Source organism: Protopterus annectens, chromosome 2.part1 (assembly GCF_019279795.1).
Source record: "Protopterus annectens isolate FY-2018-M chromosome 2.part1, PAN1.0, whole genome shotgun sequence".
NCBI lineage: Eukaryota > Metazoa > Chordata > Ceratodontiformes > Protopteridae > Protopterus > Protopterus annectens.
In genome coordinates, this window is record NC_056729.1 from 342,613,887 (window position 1) to 342,634,916 (window position 21,030).

At 38.9% G+C, this 21,030-nt stretch overlaps 1 protein-coding gene across 1 annotated transcript in view; it reads left to right on the plus strand.

Annotated features, from left to right (window-relative positions):
* The window catches only part of LGI2 (leucine rich repeat LGI family member 2), a 478,725-nt gene that overhangs the window by 258,399 nt on the left and 199,296 nt on the right, over window positions 1–21,030 (plus strand). The window contains exons 3-5 of the mRNA XM_044062177.1: window positions 6,329–6,400; window positions 6,781–6,852; window positions 6,956–7,027. Coding sequence (XP_043918112.1) covers window positions 6,329–6,400; window positions 6,781–6,852; window positions 6,956–7,027 — 216 coding nt within the window. The remainder of the gene's footprint in view (window positions 1–6,328; window positions 6,401–6,780; window positions 6,853–6,955; window positions 7,028–21,030) is intronic.

The following is a 21,030-nucleotide window of genomic DNA, read 5'->3' on the forward strand; positions in this document are numbered from 1 at the left end:
TAGAACAATAGCAACAGTTAGTGTAAACAAATAGTTTCAATGCAGTATCAGCCAATAAATAAACATACATCAAATTGAGAATACAGTACTATTTTGTGCGGTACCTACACAGCAGATAAAATAACACCAACAGTGATCAAGAACTGCAGTCAGAAACTGAGATAACTTAATTTTGTTTGTGTCTACCTAGTATCAGTAACGGACGGCACTGCAGTATTATCTGCCGATTGTTAGTAGTGAACACCAATACAACAGCAAATAAAAGCAACAGTTCAGTAGTATTTAAACTTAATAACACTATATTCAGCAATATTGCTGATTTCAGCATGGCATCCTGAAGAAATGCCGTCAGTAAGTCAATAATTTAAAAAAGAGACAATTATTTCACTATATATAATAAGGTCAGTAGTAAAATCAGTCATAATACTGCAACTAAAAAAGCAGACAGTGAAATTTATATTATCTACAGCAAGGATGAAGATATTGCTTTAATGTTATAGATTTGGCTCTTGTATTGGTAACTTAAAAGTCTAAAACTGGTTTGCTCCAAGCTGAGCAAATCTCCTGTTATTTAAAGTCTGTAAAGCTCTGCCCCATAGTAGCCAGCACCACCTGCAGAAGCTGGCCAATCAAAAACAGGCAGATCAGTTCTTCATTGGAACCCAAGCAAAGGTAGCTATCACATGGAAGCCTCTGCTCTTACGAACGGCAGGAAGACTGCAGACATGGTCCTAGGAAGCTTATGAAATCCCTGTAGTTAGTTGAATTAGTAGGAACACAAATGGATCCTCACATTTCATCTTTCCCCAAACAGACACTGTTTCAACTGAGGAACATCTTGCTTTCAGCTCCATGACTTTCTACACCATTTTACTGAACAAGTATATATGCTCTTATCATTTATGCTTAATCCAAACTTAGCTCTTGCTTTGCCCCACTGTATAATATATCCTATGTTACTCAATTGATGTCAGTATTTACAGACATTTAAACTGTTTGGTTGTAGCACTTGTAGGATGCACCTGTTTAGTGTCCTCTTCAGTTAATTCACAGCACTATGTCATATCCTAAAGAGTACACCTTTAACCCTGATGGTGTAATTTCTTTCCAAACAGAGTTGAAATTTTGAATTCTTAGCAAGTGTATACCTTAATGAATGTTGCATGATGACCTATCACCAGGTCTAGTATTTGTAAGCCTCCCAAAATTTTAGGTAACAATACCTTGTCCCATGCCATTCTGAAGGTCTTTTCCTCGCACAAGAAATTCATTAACCATTTTTCTCTTTCTCCATCAGATTCTTAGGGGAAAACTCAGTAAGAAAGTTGACCCACATGTATGAACTGTGGGAGCACAAGCAGTTGAAGAACATGTCCCTTCTAATCATAGTCTAGCAGTGTCATCTTCCAGAAGCCAAACAATTGCCTTACTTTGTTTTCTCCTACATTATATATGATTCTTCTTTTAATCCATCCAATGTACCCCTGATCAAACTACCCAAGTATTCATCTTACCAGAATTTTTGAAAAAGGGGTGTCTTTCTTTTAATACACCCAGTAAGGCTTATTTTTTATCTTATAACCAGATGTTATAAGGTTATAAGGTTTCACTTATTTATTTATTTGTGAAGAAATTGTTTATGTATTATTAATTTCAATTAATAATTCATGAGTTTGTGTTTTGATTGGTTCACTGTTCATATGATGTCTTATTTAAATAGGTTTTAAATGGGCATGCTCTATCTTGATAAAGTCTCTAATAGAGGAGACGAAAGCGCTTGATTTTATGTTATTCAATAAAGTTTTTCCTACAAAGTGATTTTACATTTAATTTATTTTTTAATTTGGCACAAGTTTTAGTTACAAGCATTCCATTTTTCCTCTTCTGAGGCTTTGTGTTGTTGCAGTTTGTTTTTTTCGGATTTTCGTTGTATAACATATTATGGAACTTATTAAACAAAAAGTGGCAACATTTTCAGACTGTGCAGAAAATAAAGAATTGCTAGAACTTATACACTCTGCAAGCCAAGTCAGCAAGCATACTTTGCAGTGTGGCTTTGACACCCTAGAAGTATCTTGCCAGGCAGCTGTCACTGGTTCTGTACTGAGAAGACATGCTTGGTTGAAGGAGCAGACCTTGCCAGACCATGTCGAATCAAAGTTACTAGATGCTCCTTTGAATAAGGACTGTTTGTTTGGCACCAAAGCAGAAGAGGTTCTTAAAAAGATGGAAGAAAAAGCTAAGTCTATGCAGACTGTTAAAGAATTCTTACAAGTGCAACCCCCTAGATTCAGTAGGCATTGCCCTTCCAAGCACTTGTCCTTTCTAGCCCCCTGTACTATGTTGTATGTTGTTCCTTCACTGTTGCACTCCTGGTTTCCCTCCCTCCAGCCCCCTGGTTTTCTCTCTCTCTCTTGCTCTCTGTCTCCTATCTATGGCTATTACTAACCCCTTCTGGGGTATTGGTATTGGTATTTACTTTTTACTGGTGGTGTTTTCCCCCACCATAACCTAGCTTCCTTTTGGGGGGCTCCTGACATTTGGGGCAAGAAAAACTGATGTAATGGCGTCAGCTGCCTGTTTTTATACCCCTAACGACCTGACATCAGTCCTGAAGTGACAGCATCCGATGCAGAAGTACTAAGTCTCTGGTATTCGGGCCAACTGAGGGCTACCTGCAGGCAAATAACCCAAGTATGATGATTGCAACAGTGAATACACTCGAACATCTATATTTATGGTAAGTGTACACAACTGTACTTTCCCTGTTTAGGCTTGTTAGTTTCTCCAAAAATACCATTTTGCTCAATAATATATATAAATAGGTCCACATAGCACTATCAAATGCTTTTTGTGCATCTTGGCTAAGTAACATCATGTGGCTGTTTTGTTTTTCTTTCTTCACTTGAGGTGTCTACATGGATGCTGGACGATGACTATATCCAGAGTCAGGACTAAATTGCAGATTCTTCATGGCTAACTATCTGTTATATCACAGTAAGGCTAATCTGCAGTTCTCATTTCCTCACTGATCAGTTGCATAATCACTCAAGATGGTTAACTGTATGTGATTTTAATGCCCAGGTCAACAAAAAGACCAGAAAAACTCACTATGGAGCTACAACATGTGGAGGTTCATCTTTACTTGGGTGGTTACCAGTACCACCCATATTTGACATGGTCTTACAGTTGGTTGTTGTAACCACAGGCACATTGAAGAAACCAGTTTTATGGTCCAACCATCACCTGGTCATATTCAAACTTGGATTCTGAGTTGGATCTGTATAGGGACTTTCATAAGATCAGTAATGACATTTCAGTGTACCCCAGAGTTGGTGGTGAAGGCTAGCTCAGTCACTTGTGGCACTGAAACTTCTGCATTTATTAGATACTGCCATTATTAATATATGCATTTTATATTTGTATTAGAAAAGAAAAGTTCTTAAAAGCAGCATAATTCCTACATGGGTTTACTTCTCAGTAATAAAGTTTATGAAATTCAGTCCTGTACTCATTGCATTAGCCTTGTTGTAATCATGTACTGTAATGTTACTGGCAAGCATTTGATAGCCAGAGTGCAACTGTACTCGATTCTGTTATATAACACTGATGCAGATTAAAAATTTTGCACATGTGCTGGCATTTCAGTCCTTTTATTTATTTATGCATTTCTGTATTTATTTATTTATTGTTTGCTTGCTTGTTTAACTGTGTTACTGGGCTTGCACAAGACCCTTTACAGGTATAACCTAGACCAAAAGGCAAAACAGTACCAAAAATGACACAAACATACATAGAAATTTTGGAGATTGTTTACATTAAGACACACTGGCTTATTTCACACAGGTGTGGATGGGAAATGGGTGGTACTGACATCCATATGTGGCTGTCAGTTAAGCTTAGTGGAGGGACCAAAATCTGGGACAAAATTGTAGTTAACAGAACAGTGGGTTTTAGAAGAGACTGCATTTTGTGAACAGTAGCAAGTGTGGATATTAACACCAATGCAGTAAACAACATAAGTAAATACTAAACTAGCTTTCATGACCTGTATTTCAGCACAGTATGTATTGTTTCTAAGCAAAGAAGCAAGTATAGCTCCATGGGTAATTTCAGCCTTTGCCACATGTGTTAAGAAATAATTTTTACCAGCGCTTAATTTGATTTAGAGGGTATTGACCCTTAACTGGTATTGTTTTCATGTGTGGGCTTTGGTCTTCGTAAGGAATGTGCAGAAGTTTAATGTTGCTGCACTCAGTTCTCTTATTTGTTTATACAAGCCAGTGCATTTATATTTTTCTTTTAACAAAAACAGTTGAAATATAAATAATTGAACAAGTTTTTCCTTACTCACCTGTAAATATTTTAATTTGTCTTCCACAAAAAAAATGAAATGCGTATTTCTTCTTCAGCAAGTGAGGAAAGGCTAGTTCAGTTATTTGTATATAGTTTTAAGTGACAGATGACAGCTTTACACAGAGACATCCTTAAGTGGGTGGTGCAGTCCAATATTCCCGCATCACAACTCGATTCTCACCTGGGGTGGCACTTGCTAACATGCATCCTGGTGTGCCTTAATATAAACAGTCACTGAAATTTACACAGACAAATGCAGTAAATGATAGAATATTGGAAATGCAAAGTGTGCCACTACAGACGAATAACTGTATTCAGTCTATGAGCGAATATACAAATATGCAAGAAAGTCAAATAAGACATTAATATACAACTGTGGACATGTTGAGATATCAGCATGCAGATATGTCATACAGAATGACATAAATGGCAAGTGTAACACTGGTAACAAATAGGAATTAATGCAGTTTGAAAAGGTCGACGAGAATGAGTTATCCTGCATCTCTGAAGTCTTTCCATGTATATTATTTGTAAAGAAAATGTTTTAATTGTTTCTTGAACATAGAGAAGTCATTTAAGACTGTAATACCTTCTGGAACACTGTTCATGAAAGCAGAGGCAAGTTTTGTGAATGGTCTTTCACAAAAGAAAAATGGAAAATTAGGTCTGTATAGTTTAAAGGTACAAGAGCTCTGTAACATATAAGATGATTCGTAAGCTAGATTTAGGATTTTTGTTTGGAAATGTTTACATAGATACTTTTATACCCCAAGTAGACTCCAGAGAATTTTTCCTCAGGTAGACAGCAAATATTGGAGGTGTGACAGAAAGGAAAGAGGTACTTGGGAAAATATTTTCTAGGAGTGCGGTGGGTTGACGGACTTTAAGGATTCCCTGCAAGATGTACTGTCGAAGATGCTGGGTGGGCAGATTGGTGTGAAGAGGGAGATGATTTTTCTGAGCTATGATACAAAATTGGAATTGCCTAGACATGTTAAGGCCTTGCTGTGTCTAATTATGGCGGCTGCCAAAAAACAATTACTAGAAAATAGAAATCAAAATCTAAACCAACTATGTTGTTGTTTGTCTTTTCGGCTTTTCCCGGTTAGGGGTCGCCACAGCGGAACTCCTGTCTGCTAATAATTGGCAGTCAATTTTTTTATGGTGCCGAGTTACCAGCCCCGATGCCCAACCTTCAGTGAAGGCACTCCCATTCACGCATGTCTTTCGGGGGCTACTTGACCGTGGGGAGGACATGCAGACTCCACACAGAAGGCACTCCAGCCGAGAATCGAACAGGAGAACCTCTTGCTGTGAGGTAACAACGCTAGAGTTAAAAGTAGTGAATATGGTAACAGAGATAAAACAACTGGAATTGAGAACTTTAGAAAAGGGTAGGAGCAAACTACATAGGAAAAAATGGAAATTGTGGGAACAGTACTTAAATGAAATGTAATGTTTGACTGAAAATGATTGGGTAGATATAAATGATGTATAATGTTTGCAACTGGGAGTGTGTCAGTATGGTTTGTGATGTAAAATGCTTGCGACTAAGATTGTGTCGGTGTGGTTTGTTTTCATTTATGTAAATGTATGATTGTTTATATCATCAGTGATGGTTTAATAAAGATGTTTCTTGTTAAAAAAGGGGGGACAGGATTTGAATAATGTATGTAATATTGCTTAGGTTATATGATATATAGCAATATATTTGAAGTATGATGTTTATTAATATTAATTTGTTAATACAGTTTGATTACTTTTGTATAAATGTAAAATCGCCTATGTTATAAGTTATACTTCAATAAAGGTGTGTTTTAAAAAAAAAAGATGTTTCATGAGCTGTTAGTTTATTACTCAGAGGGGAGCAGTACCTATCCTAAAGCAGTTTGAAAATAAATGTATCAATAAGGTAATTAGATCCACCTAATAACGTTAATAACTTACTAATTTATATTTATTTATATTTCAGCCTGCTGAATTCAAATTCGTTTACTGTCATACGGGACAATGCCTTCTTTGGACTTTCTCACCTGGAATACTTGTAAGTTCTAAAGTAATTTTGTCCTTCATAACAAATGTGTGCCAGTGGGTGAGAGGGGAGGACTAATGACTGTGGTGATTTGCTTAGATGAATGTACAGGAGAGAAACAGCAGAGAAATTCTTCTGTCTCTGAACACAGAAAGGGCATTTAATAGAGCAGAAACAGCATTATGAGCAAATCTGAAAATGTTTCACTATGCCCTGATCCCAGTTTATATGTACCTTTCTCCTGTAGTGTTTGGTATTACTGATGCTAACAGTATATCAACACTATATTTGTGTCTGATGTATGTTATTTATGCAAATTACTACACAGAAGTCAACAAAAATGCCCACATGTTAAGGGCCACAATTCTGATGTTCTGCTTCTTTCTGTGCAGATTTATTGAAAGCAACAAAATTGAAACAATATCCAGGTACTCATTCCGTGGTCTGCATGATCTGACACATCTGTAAGTATTTTGCTGCATTATCACTGAGGAGGCTTACTTGTCACAGCTTAATTTCAGTGTCTTGTTGGCGCAGTAATCTGATGCATAAATGTCTTTTTCCTAGTTCTTTGGCCAACAACCATATCAAGTCATTGCCAAGAGATGCCTTCAGTCACCTAGACTCACTAATAGAATTGTAAGTTTCCTTTTATATTATTTTTAAGTAGTTTTGTTAGCACAGCAGTATACTGCAGGATTTGTTGGATATTGTACATTGTAACTGTCAGGTTCTGCATAATGACCTTAGCATGACAGTTGTTTGGGTCATGGCACACACAGTTTGAGTCATCTTGCAAAACAGTTTTTAATACCATCTTTTTCTTCTTCAATTACTGCTAGTGGTTAACTGACCTCATATTGCAAATAAAACTGAAGACTGAAACACAGCTTAATAATTATTTGAAGTAGTAATAGGTCTTATAATGTGTAAACAATGCTAATTTCGACTACACTCACCCTTTTCTATCCATTTTGACTTTCATACTCATTTCAGTTTACCTGCACTTTTTTTAAAGCTCTAGGCCTTGTGTTAGAAGTTTAAGAGGAAACAGTTTTGCTAGCTTTCACTAGTTTGTGCATTATTGTTGCTGCTGTTACCGTATGCAGTGCCTCATCTTTGAGATCAGAAGTGTCATGCCTATAGGGTATGAGCAGGCTACCACCCACTCATAGAGTTTCCAGAATTAAGCCAGTAGCTCATTCTTGCACTTTTTTTATCTTTTAGTTGGGGCTGCGCTTTGCATGCCCTTGTGTAGCAGTAACTTCCTACATAAGTAGAGTGCCACATTAAGTGCTAACTAAATGTGGAGTGCTTCTTTCCTGTTGGATACAAAATACTCAGGCCTACAGCATGGTGTTGGAATCCTTCCTGGTATATACTTATGTATTTGCCTATACTGTACGGTTGGATTACAGACACCAATTTGTTTTTCCTCTTTTTTCTTTCACCTCCTTTCCTCACTTTTAGTGCAAAACTGATAAAACAAGGGTAAGAGAAGACTGCTAGCTGGAATGACACATATTTTGATATATCATTTTAGTAGTGTAAAAATGTTTCTTGTTGTAACAATTGTTGTATTGCACAAACTGAGAACATCTACCCTGGCTACTGTTATCATTGAAAAGGCTTTGAAATAAATTAATTCCACTGGATATCTGATTGTTTAAAAACAGTATAAAAAGTCATATTGGAAATACTGTGTTTTCTGATGGTTATCAGGAAATCTTAGTGGCTCTTTATTAAGAAATTAGGGCTGCTGACCTAATAAATGAACACTGTTTTTTGGTATTTTGTATTAATTTATTTATTTATTTAAAGGGTTGAGTTGTCCAGCATATTGTTGACACATTTGGTGGATAAGACTAAAATAAAACCTTTTCTCAGGATCATACATTGTGTGTACCACCCTACTAAAACTGGCCAGACTAAAAAAAAAATCAGGGCCTTTTCTTCTTTAGCCTAAGGCTGCTGAAGTGAGGTTACAGGCTTGGGGTTCAGACAACATCAGGCTGTAGGCTTGCTCAGTACTTACCCAGACCAAAAAAGACATTTTAGTGATACCCATATTGATGTGTGATAATGTGATTGTTTCTACTGTGGTTAATTCAGAGTTATAAGAAGAGCAGGTTAGGTGAGACTACAGCTTTGGACACCAGATTACAGGAAAGCACCAGTGGCAGAAAAATCTATACATAGTTTTATTTTATTAGAGATTTGTGATCTGTTTTGATCTTCCACTGCATCCTTAAGTGTTTCTGTGGATGAAGATTCCCCTGCCATGCTGACTTAGTATGTAACCAGGCAATTCTGTATTTTGTTCAATATGTCTTTCCTGATCTATATCTCCCACTCTGTATAGAGAGAAATGGAGAGAGAGAGAGAGAGAGAGAGAGAGAGAATTGTTAGATTTCACATTAAGACAATTTGAGGGTACATGTATATGCTGGTATCGTCTGACCATCACAGAGGAACAAAAACCTGCAGAACTGGTACAAAAATCATATTTGTCATAACACAACTTGATGATCAAAAGAACTAAGTGTGAGCTTTGCTGTTCTCAAACCTGGGTATATCTCCAAAAGTTCTCATTAGCACATTACAGTTCTAAGAGGCAGAAAGAGAAAATACACTAGCTAGACTGCCCTTTGTAGTGCTAGTGACATTTTTCTTCTGCTCCATCCCTACCTTCCCCCTGGCCCTTTATCCGCCTGTATCATGCCCTCTTGAATACCTCTGCAGATTCACTGTGTACCACCCATTCTGGTAGACCATTCCATATGCCCACAATTCTTTCTGAGAAAAAAATAACTTTTATTCCCCACAATATGCTGCTTTTGCCTTCTTTTTACCTCTCTGTCCTTCCTGTTTTGAATGACCCCTTCATATCTCCCTAACACAATCTTGTGCACCACTATCATGTGAACATTTTGACAAACATGCAGTTGTTATAAGCTAGGCAGCTGACCCCCATTAGTATGGTAGACGTGGATCAAAGGGGGACTCTGCTTCTAGTTGTTCTAGTGGGGACGAATCTGCTGAGGAAGTTATGACATTCTGATACCTGTCAGTGAAGAAGGCTCCACACAAGCAAGGAAGAAACCAGTAACAACTAGGAGAGATAGGTACGAGAACAGTGATACCCATAATGACAGACATGTGCAAGGCATACTGGGTCTGGTTCCTACTATAGGAAAGCTGAATCTAGTGAGGGAAGGCATGATGTCCTGATACCTGTCAGTAGAGTGGGCTACACACAAGCAAGGAGCAATGGGCCACAGCTGGAGGGGAATGGGAATGAGGGCAGTGATGACCATGATGCCAAAGATGTGCAAGGTATGTTAGATCTTCCAGTATCAGTCCATTTACTGTTACAGTCCAGTGAGTGTCTGCAGCAGTGGATACTTGCCTCCTTTGTTGATATTTCTGGGACCTTGCATGGTGTGACACATGTCCTTGCCACATTAAGGCTGAAATGCTGCATGTTGGGCATGTTGCATTTTTTTAGAGATAGATGGTGACTACATGAAAGTGTTGTCCAAACTCGCACAGAGCATAGGGTTACAACCACGCCAATTCACATCCGTGGTATGAGATGTTTATGATGTAGCACATGCAGTTCATGGCCTTTTTTTTGCATGGCGTTTGCCAGGGTGCACACAAGCATGCTTCAAGATCAGGGCTATGGCCATTGACTCAGGCCATAATCAGTGGTTTTGCAATCTCACAGTCCAAACCATACACACCTCACCGTGATAGACCACCACACATCTGTGGCTCTTTGCACACTTCCACACATGGTCTACAATATGTAGTTCAGCTAAGTCCAGTGATGTGTGTATCACAGAAACCTGGTGGTGATGTGTCTTCTGCAAGTGTATTGGGCTCAGCATGAGATGGATCCACAGATGGGATTATATCTGTTTTGTTGGGCAGTGGCTATATCCTGAAATCCTGCCTCAAACAAAATGCAAAAACTGTGTACTTTCCGTAATGTTAGATATCCATGATCCATGTCCAGTCACTTCCTCACTCTGTTTGTGAATCTAGTTTAAAAGTTCACTTTTGCAGGAGTACAGTATACTTACAGTACTATATTTCTCAACAAAGGGTGTAGTTAGGCCTACTCTCTGTGCTCAGCAGAGTATAGATTTTTTCTGAGCGCTTCTCAGAAATGTTTGTCATTGCTGATAACATCTGTAACCATCTACAGTAATATCTGCCACAAGTATCTGTTCTCGATTTAGTTAAACATAGGAATACTCATCTATATACAGCCTTTTTTAACTGTGGGAGGGACAGCTGAAAACGAAGTATACATTTCTGAAGGTTATAGTGGCAACATTTATAGAGTTGTGAACATTTTTAAATGTTAGATGCCAGTAAGAGAACAATCTGAGATGAGAGTACACCCTCTCAGTCTAAGCCCAGTGCTTTTAAGTGCTGTCATACTAACAGTAACATTATCTTGTCTAAAAGGCTAATGTTTTTTCCAGGAATACTCCTCTTGTTGCCACTGTCACTTCCTGCTTTTATGTTAGCATGCTGCCATAAACCTGATCAGTCTGGCACACCAAGGCCGCAGTTACTGTACACTCTAAAAATGAGCTAATCGTACTTTTAACTTACAATAACTACAGCTAAGCAGCTTCTCTTTTCACAGAGTGGATATCAGCAATAACAATGTGCCTGTTTTGTGTAGTTATGCTTGTCTATATCAATAGGCAACTGGCCACCCACATAGAATTTTGTGAAAAACTATAATAATGTGAGAAAATATTACTGTCTTTTGGCAGAAGGAAAGTATTTGAAAATTAAACTAGTTGTATTAGAACTTTACTATATTTAAAAATGTTCATAGGTAATTATTTAAATGATAAATGTGAAAAAAATGTACTTACCTTTTCTGAAAATATAATATGCAAAAAGTATGCAAAATGGTATATAACTGCATTTGCCATTGTGAAAACTGTATGACTTAAAAGTAAAAGTAAAATCTGCTCTACAAATATGTGCACTGTTGCAAAATCTGATACTTGAAGATTCTGGCTAAGTCACATGATGATGATTCCTTGCTTGGAAAGAAGCTGGTTAGGACTCCTTCACCCAGAAGTATGTAGTTATAGAGGCAGGAAACCATTTCTAAAATTCACAATAAAGTCACAGGAAATCCTGTTTGGAGAATAGAGGAACTGACTTTTAATTCAAACAGTTCAGGAATGACTGCTTTGCTTGCTGGAAGATTAATGGATTATTTTGAAGTTCCTAAATTCATGAATTCCAGCATGTTGAGAATTGTTTCATTGACACACACTGTTTAACATATTTCATTTAACTAAAGGGTGAAACAGTTCTCAAAGGGCATGTTGATAGGAGACTGTACAAGGTAATGTAGTAGGGTGTAGCACAACTTTAAGTCAAGTAGTAGTTATCTCTTCTCTCATCAAAAGCTACTTTCCAAATGTAAACCTGCTACACTGGCAGCAGATACTCTCCCCAATGAGTATCTCAGAGTAGCTGCAGACACCTGGACTACCCTGTATCTGTACTAGTTAACCATTCTGTTAAGTTATCATATGTCCAATCATTATGGAAACATTTGTGTGTCATCCCTTTGCGTAAAGAAAGTAGCTCTGTAGGTTTATCCAACTGTAGTTGCATAGCCATTCTCCCCCGAGTATCCAAAATTTTAGTGAAGTGTATCCATCATTAGGCCATAAAGTATGTGACAGACAACTTTCTTCTATCTCCCTCTCAACACAGTTTTTAACCTAATCATAGCACTAACTCATCCCTGTTGTCTTAGCTAGCAAAAGGAACCAATGAGAACTTGTGTTTGCTGTGCTTATCAACAAAGGCTTTTTATCGAGTCTGCCATCTACTACTACTTGATAAGCTATCATCACTGAACCTAAATCAGCAAAGTACTGTCTCAGTGGTTACCTCTCCATTAGGTAACAATGAGTAAAATAAAAGGACTCCCTCTGATCTTTCATTCAAGTTTACATAAGTGTCATTCAGGGTTCCATCTTGGTCCTCTCCTAATTAATGTATTTTTAAATTACCTGTATGCAGCAGTTAAGCAGTCTACCCTCATTCAATATGCTGATGATTCCACTGTGATATGCTCAAGTATGTCCCTATCCAGACTGCAAACAGCAACTGAGTAATCCTTTGCATCCACAGAATCCTGGCTAAAAAATACACAGCTGCTATTAAACAAAAAAGGCTACTCCTATATACCCCAAACTAATCTTCCCATGACAAAAGTTCCTTTTCTACCACAACTTCACACAGACCTTAAAATTAAGTAATCCTCTACATAAAACTCTATGGTTTTGTCATTGATGACAGTCCTAGATATGTTCATCTCATCAAGTATGCCACTCAGAAAACCTATGATGAACCTGGTCTCCTATACTGAGTTAAATGCTTTCTGATTAACAGGTAATGCTTAGTTCCCAGCTTTCTATATGAACTATCTGTCCTAACAAGCCTCCAGAGCATTTGGCTACAAGGCATAGAGCAATATTATAATAAGGTTGCAATATTTGTTTCAAGCACCATATAAGACCCATTAATTTAAACAGATACAGTGGCTACGTCACCTCAACAGGCTTCACTGTACACAACTGAAAAAACGTACAGTGTACTACATTTCATTATAAATGCTTACCCTTAACAAACCTACTCCAGTGGTATACACCAGCTGGACAATTCAGATATCAAGCACAACTCCCGACTAAAACACAAAGGTATAACAGTTCTCATGGTAACACTATTTACTCCATCTACATCTTGGTATTCTGGAATAACGTATCATTTGTAGTAAAACCACCAAGCACTCCATCATTTTAAGGTAGCCCTTAAGTCTTTTCTTTTCAATATGTGGCTATTATGTACAGCCATAGGCAGAACTCAACATGTCAACCAACCTACTCATCAGATGAACCAAATGTTTACTCTCCAGTGTCTAGACTACTGAAACCCTTTCCCCAACCCTGTATCCCATCATATAAATATAACCAGTTGTAATGATTCATTGAAATAATTGTCAAACTCAGGGGCTATAAATGTTAGGTGTTTGCTTTATTTGAATCCCTTATGCTTAAAGGATATTTTTAAACCATAAATCCAATAATGTCTTAAACACAACAGTTCATTGACACTTCTTACATGCTTTGGCAGAGAGTTCCATAGCCTACCATCTGTATATTGAAAGAATGTCACATTTAACTTAGATCAGACAGCCTATCTAGAAGATTCTGTAGGAATGAGAAATGTACTTACTGGGTCTCTGGGAGAGCAGCTGATGCATGGAATAGACTACCAAATTACATTAAAGAAAGCACTACTTTAGATATTTTTAAGAACAGCCTGGACACTTATTATGGGAGCAACTGTTTTGGTATATTGGCAGGCTTGAAGGGCATTAATGCCCTCACTTGAAATGCATATATGTAAGTATGTGTCTAACTATTGGCAGTTCGACCAAAGCATTTTTATTCCTGATACTTTATGGTTCATAGGTTCATAGGTGTATACTATGCCAATGGCCCTGGAGCCTTTACAAGCCTAGCCCATAGAAGTGCCCTGGCATTGTGCTGCCCAACGTTAGTTCCCAGTGCCTCTACCAAGTAGAGCCACTGGAGTGATCCCAGGGGTGAACTTTCTATTACCCTTCCACTCATCAAGATTTCTCTTGAAGAGGAACAGCAAGGTGCTCTGCTTGACATGTGTGGGAAGTCTATTTCAGAGCATGGGCAGTCTCTGGGTGAGGAACCTGTCCCTCCAGCATGTTCTGTTGATTGTGGTAATGAGGGTGAGGTCTCTGGAGCATGTGGTGTGGAGGGATTGGGATTTCTTTAGATGTAGCATTTCTAACAGAGCCGGCTTTGTAACTCAAGCAGAGATCACCTCTAAGTAGACGATATGAGACAGAGAATAGCTGGAGTCTTTTGAGTCTGTCCATGTAGGACATGTGTTTAATGCCTAGGATCCTCTTCATGAGGTACTTCTGTGGCCTTTCCAGCTGTTGCAGGTATCTAATGAGGTACATACTAAATGGGACTATACTCGATGATTGGCCTAATGAGGGAAGAGTAGAGAGAGATGATGACCTCTTTCTTCCTGGATGCAAAACCCTTAGTAATGAGATGTGCCACATAGAAGGACTTTCTGACCACAGTGGCAATGTGGTGGTCGAACGAGAGGTTGCTGTCAGCCTGCGTCCCCAGATCTCTTATAACGCCTTCCAGTGTTCAGTGGGGTCCCATTGATGTGGTAATTAGTGGGAACTGAGTTTTTACCAAAGGAGATGATGATGATGCATTTTTTTGGCGTTAAGCTTAAGGCAGTGGTTTCAATACCAGTCATTATTCTCAGTGAGCCCTTTTTGTCGAATGTCTGCATCACTTGGGGAGTTAATAATGGCGCCCAGCTTGCAGTCGTCTGCGAACTTGGTCAGTCAGAGTCCCTTTGTGTTGGCCTGGACTTCTGAGAAGTAGATGCCTAACAGGAGAGGACCCAGGACTGATCCCTGTGGGGCTCCACTCGTGACTGGTTGGCAGTCTGACTTAGAGTTCGCTACTTTCACACTGTGTGTTCTATCTGTGAGCCAATTTGCAACTCACCTAATGATATAGGGGTTGATGCCTAGTCTGGTGAGTTTATCAATAATTCCCGAGTGAAGAATGGTATCAAAGGCCTTGGCCAGATCGAGGTAGGCTGTATGCACTGCCTTATATTCATCCACAGCCCTAGTGACTGACTCAAAGAAGTCAACCAGGTTGAATAGGCATTATCTCCCTTTCACAAAGCCAAACTGCACGGGGTCCAGAGTTTGGAGATTTCCTATATCTCTGTTAATCAGGTCCATGATGATGCACTCCATAGCTTTACATATCAGACTCGTCAGGCTAATGGGGCGATAATTACTAGGGTCTGTAGTCGCTCCCCCTTTATGGAGAGGGATGACTGTAGCAGTGTGCCATTTGATTGGGACAAAGCCTGAGATGAGGATGTGACTGAACAGGGCACACAGATGTGGTGCCAGTTCGCTTTGTAGTTCATGTAGAACACAGCCAGGGATATTACTGGGTCCTATGGAAGCTGTATTCTTGGCTTTGGACAATGCAGCTTTAACCTGTGCTGCAGTAATGCTGGGTGCCTGGCATTCTTCCAGTATTGTGATTGGTCCTTTAGGGGGGAGAGAGGGTTAAAGTTGGCACTGAATCTGTCAGCCAGTATGTTGGCAATATCTGTTGGCTCAGTATGGGAGGTATCATTATGCAGTAACTCAGAGCAAATCTGGGTATTGCCATGGAGATTCTTGATATATCTGTAGAAGGCTTTGTGATTGTTTTTGGTGTCTGCAGCAGTTCTGCCTTCATAGCTGGCTTTAGAGGATTTGATGAGGGATCTCAACTCTTTGTTGAGGTTAATAAGGGAGTTTTTCCAGTCTTGGGACTTCACCTTTTTCTGCAACAGTTTCTTTCCTCTTTTGTAGCAGGGGACCACCAGATTGGCTTCCTTTTTTTTGAGGAGAGCATTTTGGTTCTGTTGGGTATGGCTAGTTCCATGCATTTATGTACATGTTCGTACAGTGCATTGGTGTATGATTCAACAGTCATGTTGTTTTCCATTGGCATGGGTGCCGTGAAGTTAGCCACCTCTGTTTTTAGGAGTCCAAAGTCAGCTTTGGAGAAGTTTTTCAAGGTGGTTACCTTTGCGGGGAGTGTGATTGAGATGTGGATTTCCATGGTAATTAGTTAATGGTTGGATCTGACCAGGGAGGGATTGACTACTGGTGTAGAGCAATGGTCTCCCATGTTAGTAATAACCAGGTCATGGATGTTGCTTCCTCTAGTGGGGGTCAGGATGAGCTGGTCCAGGGCATTGGAAATGATGAATTCCAGGAACCGTTGGGCCATTGTATTGATGCTTGATTAGTTTTCCCAGTTGATGGAGGAGTAGTTGAAGTCTCCTAGTATGAGAGTGTTGGATTGGACCTTGATAGATTCCAGGGTGCTTAGGAACATGGAGTGAGAGTCTAGGGACATGGTTGGGGACCTGTAGCAGGTTATGACCTGAATCGCCATCTTACCCAATGTTAGTTGTACCTGAAGTATCTCAGATGCATTATGCTGGACTACTAGTCTGGAGGTGTGCATATCCTTTATGAATATAGAGACACCACCCCCTTTGGAGCTTCGGTCCATGTTTCAGGGCCGAAAGGTGTGGAATGAGTTATAGCCTGGTAGCGCAGGGGTGCTTTCTGCCACTTTAAACCATGTCTCCATTACAGCATAAATGTCAATGTTCTCCATTTTGAGGAGTGCTTCGAGCGAGTGCATCTTGAGATTTAGACTTCTAGTGTTGAGCAGCATGACTTTCAGATTGCATTTATTTATATCTGTTATGGTGATAATTTGGCCTTTGGAACACCACCTAAAAAGGCACTATAGGGGTGGCAAGAGCCTTAGCCAGTACCCAGAAACCCAGTGGTGACAGATGCAGGCCATCTCTGGCAAAGCATCGAGGTCTGTCAATCATGTCATCCCAAGCAGACAGATACTGGATCCCCTTAGTATGACAGCAGAAACTTAGCCAGTTGTTGAAGTCAGTCATTTTTTGTTTGTACTGTGGTATCATTCTGGGTGACAGTAGGATACTGCTCAGGGCTAGTGTCATACCTGCCTGGGCCGCATAACCTGAGAGCTCCACCATGTCTCTTTTCATGCAGTCCAGGGAGGTGCATGTCAGGTCATTCACACCCACACGGACAATGACAGAGTTATACTTGTACTTGTTGTGGAGTGACCTGAGTGCATGTGTTATGTGTCAGATTCTGGCACCTGATAGACAGCTGGCGGTTACCTTCTCCTTATTCTACCTAGTGAGTGGGACATCTGTGTGCCTCACTATTGAGTCACCTATGATTAGTGTATTGGGTAAGGTATTTATCCTTAGGTGCTTAGGTTGAGGGGCACACTGTGGAGGTGAGCTATGTGTCCTGTGGCTTGTGCTGTGTTTTGATGGTTGAGTACGTTTCTGCCTTGGAGGTCTTTGCTGTTTGGGTAAATTTCTATTGTGAGCCTCCTCGAAGGTGGGTGTGTGGTTTGTGTTTTTATGTGAGAGCTGTGATAGTGGATGTTCTGGAGGGCTATGTGCTCAGTGTGGTGTGGTGCAGGTGTTTACCTTCTCCTCTTGACCAGCTAGTCTGGTCCTGGCTGGAGAGTTCATAGCTTCCAATTTGGCGTTATAAGTGCGTCTCTCACAAGTCTGAGTGTTGAGAGGTAAGAGGAGAGGGTTGTCTGTGTACATGAGGCAGTTACTACACTGCCTCAGAATGCCCAAGTGCACCAGGTTAATAGCAGAAAGCACAAGGAACTGCACTTTAATCATGTCAGGAGGATTGATCATAACTACTAAGTACTGGAGCTATTTCTGTGAAGAACGACTAGTGCTGATGGCACTTAGGTGTGCTATAATAATTAGTACAAACACCTGTTGAAGTGCAAAGAGATTAGGCTATTTGAAGTGCAAGAGAGAAAGAACTAGCAAGATCTAAGGGAAAAACTGAAGAACAGACTTTCTGGCACCAGTAATAGTTTAACTCAGTTTGGCGCCGCTGAGCGAAGCTTAAACAAGTGCAAACCCGTGAAAACATGGGCTTTTAAACCAGAAAGTTGAAAGGGATGGAAAAACTGCCCAAATGCCAGTAAACTACAATTTCTGGGCCAGAAACCACTCCTCTTGTGGTAGATAGGCTACCTAGTGCTTGCCACTCCCTCTGATAAGCTAGAAGGCTTCCCTCCAACACAGAAAGGCTTGGGGGGGGGGGGTTCAGAAGCATACAAACAGTCCTGGATACAGCAAATCTGTACCAGGACTAGACTAGTTACAGGAAAGGCGGGAAACAAGTGCAAATGTGGGCTTTTAAACCTATTTTCCAAAAATATGAATGCCCAACATAGCAGCCAAGATGTCATCACTTAAGGACTTATAAACCAAAATAAGTCTAACCTGAATAATCTATATTCAGTCAATTAAATACATATTTTTCAAGTCTCATAAGACAGTGATCGTATCCTGTGATGTGTTATGTAATATTTTTTGTATGCACTCTAACATCCTTAGCTGGGAGATGCCTAAAACACAGAAACGAGTCACCATATTTGACAATAGGATGTATAGCAACAGTGGATAAATTAACCAATACATTTCTATCCCTGATGGAGAAACTATAAAGTATATTTTTTATAAGGCCATAACACTTCTTAACAGTGTTATTAATATGCACAGCAAATGTTAAGGAAGAGTCTACTGAAATACCCAAATCTTTCACCTGGATTGATGAAAAATAAACATGATTATCCAGTGGATAAGAATAATGATGGTTATTGGCCCCAAATTGCAAACCTGTGCATTTGTATTTATTCCATTTCATGCCTTACATCTGTACCCGCTAGCTTAAGTTGTCAGGATATTTTTGAAGATGATTATGATACAATAAATTAGTAACCACACAGCCAGCTTTTATATTGTCATCAAATTTACTAAGCCATACATGATCAGAGGTTGGACAACCTTGTTTAGTAGAAATATAATAATGGTCCCAGTACAAAACCCTATAGTATACCTCTACAAACTAGCTTAGAACTAGAACACTGATTTCTAATTCTAACGCAGTACTTTCTGCCCAGTAATGAGTAATATTTTCATTTTCACCTTTCATAAGATTTCGACAAAAACTGCATGGGGGATGGAAGCAACGCTTTGACCAGATCTAGATATGCTACATCTATAGTCAAGCCTTCATCTAATTAATTTACAACATTTTCATAAAAAATAGTCAAATTTGATAAGCTTGATCTACCAGAAATAAACCCATGTTGAAAAACAGAAGTACTAAAGTTGAACATATACTTAAAAAGATAATTTAATTGCCTGCTCAAAACACACCCCGGAATACAAGTGAGCTAATAGGCATATAATCATTCATAGTAGGACTTGAATCACTTTTATGAATTAGAATGACAATAACCTCTTTCCGTTTATTTGGCTTATAACTTTTGTTCAAAGGTCTCTCAAATAAATATTTTAAACTGGGATAAAAGATGTCTCCTGGGTTTCAAGTAATGCTTACACTAAGTGTACACCATTCTGAGTGAACAGACAACACAGATATAACTCACACCTTCTTCCTCCTAATTTTAGTTTTCCTACTGATATTCTTGCAGCTTTAAATACTGACAGGGATTCATAAAGGTTACCACAAAGTGTAGACTACATGTACACTTAGTGCAATCTTTCTGAGTGACTAGAAAGCACAAAAATGTGATGAGAATGTTCTTGAATACATATCGTGTACACTTAGTGTAGGCTTTACTGAATCTGGCTCCTTCTTCATATTAATCACTACTGCAGTAATCCCTCTCAGGAAGAACCCATTCAAACCACCTGAATCAGCAGATGAATTCATTTTAATGTTTTTTAACAAGAAACATCTTTATTGAATTATCACTTATGACATAGGCAATCATGCATTTATGTAAATGAAAACAAACAGTATTGACATATTTTCGGTTGTAAACATTATACATCACCTATAATCTTCTATGCAGTCATTGTCAGTCTCATTCAGTTCCTTCCTTCCCTTAAACTCATTCTTCCTTCAAAACATTATTCTGCATGGATTGTTCCCATAATTCACAGTTTTCTATGTAATTTGCTCCTACCCTTTTCTAAAATTCATCTTAATGCTCAACAGAGCTTCCTGTTTATGATCTTCCTGCAGAAGTGAGCTGTTCCCAAATACAACAGGAAGATAGACATTATAAGATTACTCACTTGTGAAGTATTTAAAAGAACATCAACAAATTTACCAAGTCTTCAGGTTCAGACTAATGTAATAGGAACCTACTTTTAATGTCGTGTTTCATCCAAATCATCGTTATGTATGTATGTAAATAAGCCCTTATTATCTTTTAAACTAGTAGGTAATTTTGTCTCATAGGATGATCTTGATTTATAAATAAGTTTAGAAAATGTTTTTTTTTTAATCAGTTGTAAATTAAACTGCAGTTGGATGTATCTTTTAATACCTCCATAATGTTTTCTTTTTGTTTCACCTTTTTGTGTTTTCCCTTAGTGAGTTTATATTTCCGCCAGGGAAAACAGTTTGCCCTATTTCCATAAGAAGGCCCATTTAGAACATAGCATTCAATAAAGGCATTTATATACTTATAAAGCACATACATGATCAGATCTTTTCAAACAGGGCTCTCTACTGCAAGATTTAGATTTCAACCTGCTCTGCAAACAAACAACATCCAAAACATGGTTACCCATTGTATTACTGGCAACTATCTGAGAATAACATATAATAATACTCATCATCATCATCTTTCGGCTGTTGCCGTTAGGGGTCGCCACAGCGGATCATCTGTTTCCATTTCTTCCTGTCCTGTGCATCTTGCTCTGTCACACCAACCACCTGCATGTCCTCTCTCACCACATTCATAAACCTTATCTTAGGCCTTCCTCTTTTCCTGTTACCTAGTAGCTTCATCCTTACCATCTTTTTCCCAATATACTCAGCATCCCTCCTCAGCACAAGTCCAAACCAATGTAATCTT